Here is a 3369-nt window from a genome sequence, read left to right as displayed (position 1 = left end):
CGAAATTTTGTAGTTTTTGAATCTTTGTGGTAATATTCATGTATCTCTTCTTTATTTATACATAAACCTTCTTTGCTTCCTTTATTGACTTTTAGATGTTCAGGCTTCTGTTTGTTGGAATTTTCATCAGCAGCACAGCAAAAGCAATTTTTAGAACTAAATTTTGGTTTCTATAGAAACAAAATATATTGTTAGCTTTAATTTTTACATGTAATTCTACATTCAGTTCATTCTGAATCGAATAAATCTATTATTCCACTCAATGGTATGATCTGATCTGACCAGGGGTCCTGCTGGGATATAACTGTTCTATTAGATACAACTGACCCATCAGAAGAGGAGACAACAAGGAAAGCAGAAAGGGTAATAGAACCAGACTTGTTATGTGTACTAGTACTTACTATGTACTGTATGGTTTAATTCATCTTTAGCATTATTGGTCTTTTTAAACGTAATACAAAGTTTTGCCTACTTAATTTTAGTTTTATTCACATATAATTCACGTATCACACAATTTTAACCATTTAGTCATATTAAGAAGAGTTATGTAATCATCCCCACAATCAATTTCAGAACATTTTCTTCTCATACTCTTTGTTGTTAGCGCCCCATCCTCCCTGCCAACCCTCTATATAACCTACTTCATTTTTATAGGGGTTTAAACTAATTAGATCAAAGTTTACTTATTAGAAACAAACAAACTGAATGCTTTGGAAACAAACCCCTTCCCCACCCCCCACCCTAGCACACACGCACAGTCACTATCTGGAGCTAGCACAAACGAGTTTCCTTTTCCATTACCTTAGAAGTAGAGGAAAAAAAGGATTTAAAAAATCATTTTATTGGGGGCTCGTACAACTCTTACCACAATCTTTACATACATCCATTTGTCAAGCACATTTGTACATTCGTTGCCATCATCATTTTCAAAACATTTTCTTTCTACTGAGCCCTTGGTATTAGCTCATTTTTTCGCTCCCTCCCCTCCCTTCCCTCCTGATAATTTATTAAAATTTTTTTCATGTCTTACACTGACCAATGTCTCTCTCCACCCACTTTTCTGTTGTCCATCCCCCTGGGAGGGGGTAATATGTAGATCATTGTGATCAATTTCCCCTTTCTCCCCACACCTTCCTCTTCCCCTCCTGGTATCACTACTCTCAATATTGGTCCTAGGTTTTACCTGTCCTGGATTCCCTGTGTTTCCTGCTCTTATCTGTACCCATGTATAAGCTATGGTCTAGCCAGATGTGTAAGGTAGAATTACGGTCATGATAGTGGTGGGGAGGAAGCATTAAAGAACTAGAGGAAAGTTGTATTTTTCATCGGTGCTATACTGCACCTTCACTGGCTCATATCTTCCTTGTGACCCTTCTGTAAGGAGATGTCCAATTGTCTAAAGATGGGCTTTGAGTCTCCACTCCGCACTCCCCCTCATTCACAACGATATAACTTTTTGTTCTTTGATGCCTGATACCTGATCCCATCAACACCTCATGAGCACACAGGCTGGTGTGCTTCTGCCCTGGGGGCTTTGTTGCTTCTCAGCTAGATGGTCACTTGTTTATCTTCAAGCCTTTAAGACCCAAGAGACTATATCTTTTGGTAGCTGGGCACCATCAGCTTTCTTCACCACATTTGCTTATGCACCCACTTTGTCTTCAGCAATCATGTCAGGAAGGTGAGCATCATGGAATACTTTTGAGAACAACATGTTCTTGTGGTGAGGGAGGACTTGAGTAGAGGCCCAATGTCCATCTGCCACCTTAATATTAAACCTATACATATATGTACATAGATCTATTTCCCTATCATTATACTATATAAATATATTTACATATGTGCATGCCTGTATTTGAACCTCTATAAATGGCCTTTGCCTCCTAGTTCTATTTCCAAAAAAGGGTTTTTTTTCAAAAGATGATGGCCATGCTCCCCAGATGGTCTGTGAAGAACGGTATCTGTAGGACGGTAAGATCAAACCTGGGATAACGCTTCCGCTCACCACCCACCCCATCCTCCCCCGAACCCAAGCACCAAAATGAAGATCATCTGCCCACAATGTACAGTTTGAACGGATGGAGTGACACTTTTGGCTCTGGTACTGGGTTTAGGCCAAAGGAAATTTGACATGGTTGATAAAACTTGTATCTCTGTGAAGACGGGGGGAAAGGAAATGATCCCAAAATATTAGTTTGCCCAGATATGCTACATTTACTTAATTGCTTCCCAAACTAGTAGCCCAGAACTTTTTTATTTCCATGTAATTATTCCAAAGTGTTTTAAAAGCAAAAGTGAAGTCACTGTTCCCAATGAATGCTTCACTAATATTTCTTTTCCCTCTGGTGTCCATAAACTAACCAGCACTGGCATCCCTATCAAAATACTTATTACTACACACAGATAGATGTACCTTGTGCTGGTGTGCACCTTCTGCTTCCAATGGCTCGGTACTACTCTTCTGAGCTGCAAATAAAAGCAGAAATTCACAGACAAGTCCGCCACAGGTTTCTAAAACTCACACATTCTTTGTCATGAAAAATAAGCAGAGGAATAAAATTATGCAATTTTTATATTAAAGTTAGCATATCCAACATTCCTATAATTGATGATAACCATAATTAAAAGATATGAATACTATCTGAAGACAGCCAACGGCTCTTCTGTAGGAGGACTAAAATAGATTCAACAGAATGATAAGCAATAATAAAGGTGGGCAGAGAACTGAGTATTTTTTATTTTCTCCATATATTTACCCACTTAATTCAGTAGATAATGCAACTGTGTACACAAAGGAATAATGGGGCCTGAGTCCTAAGAAAAATGCTCCAGATTCCTTTCCATGGCCATTCCTTGGTCACAAGTGGACTCTGATGAGCGGAATATTCTGCTTTCAGAGAAAGGGTCAAAATGCTGAAGAAAGCACTCCCAGAAAAGCAAAACTATGCAAGCCTCCATGAAATAGAGAAGTCTGTACTATAGCTTAAATTCTAAGCCCTAGGTTTACAGAAGACTAGTTTACAGTCGGAGCCCTAATCTACTGTGAGTCTCCACATAGCTTCAGCCTCCATTGTATTCTAACTACTGACAGGCAAAGTAAAAACTGTGCCCTTGAGAAGTGTGAGTTTTCTATGACACTCCTGGCAATCTTGGGTCACTAGTCTCACTCTGCCATACCTTGGTGACTTGTGTGTTGCTGTGATGCTGGAAGCTATGTCACTGATATTTCAAATGCCAGCAGTTTCACCATGTTGACTTTTAAGGAATCAGCCATTGAAAATCTTGTGTATGGAAGTGAAAGATTTTCATATCCTGAAAATCTCATGCAAAGAAGAAGAACATTGTTGGAAAAAGTGCCTTAAGATGAGC

The 3369-nt window shown here is 38.9% G+C and overlaps 1 protein-coding gene across 1 annotated transcript in view; it reads right to left on the bottom strand.

Moving 5' to 3' along the window:
• ANKRD31 (ankyrin repeat domain 31) overlaps positions 1–3369 on the bottom strand; it is a 165688-nt gene that overhangs the window by 53761 nt on the left and 108558 nt on the right. The window contains exon 13 of the mRNA XM_045285221.1: positions 2388–2466. Within this exon, the coding sequence (XP_045141156.1) occupies positions 2388–2466 (79 nt within the window). The remainder of the gene's footprint in view (positions 1–2387; positions 2467–3369) is intronic.

The sequence above is a fragment of the Echinops telfairi genome, unplaced genomic scaffold (assembly GCF_000313985.2).
Source record: "Echinops telfairi isolate 266 unplaced genomic scaffold, ASM31398v2 ScPeMD7_7469;HRSCAF=8507_1, whole genome shotgun sequence".
Lineage (NCBI taxonomy): Eukaryota > Metazoa > Chordata > Mammalia > Afrosoricida > Tenrecidae > Echinops > Echinops telfairi.
This window is presented reverse-complemented; position numbering and strand designations above follow the sequence as displayed.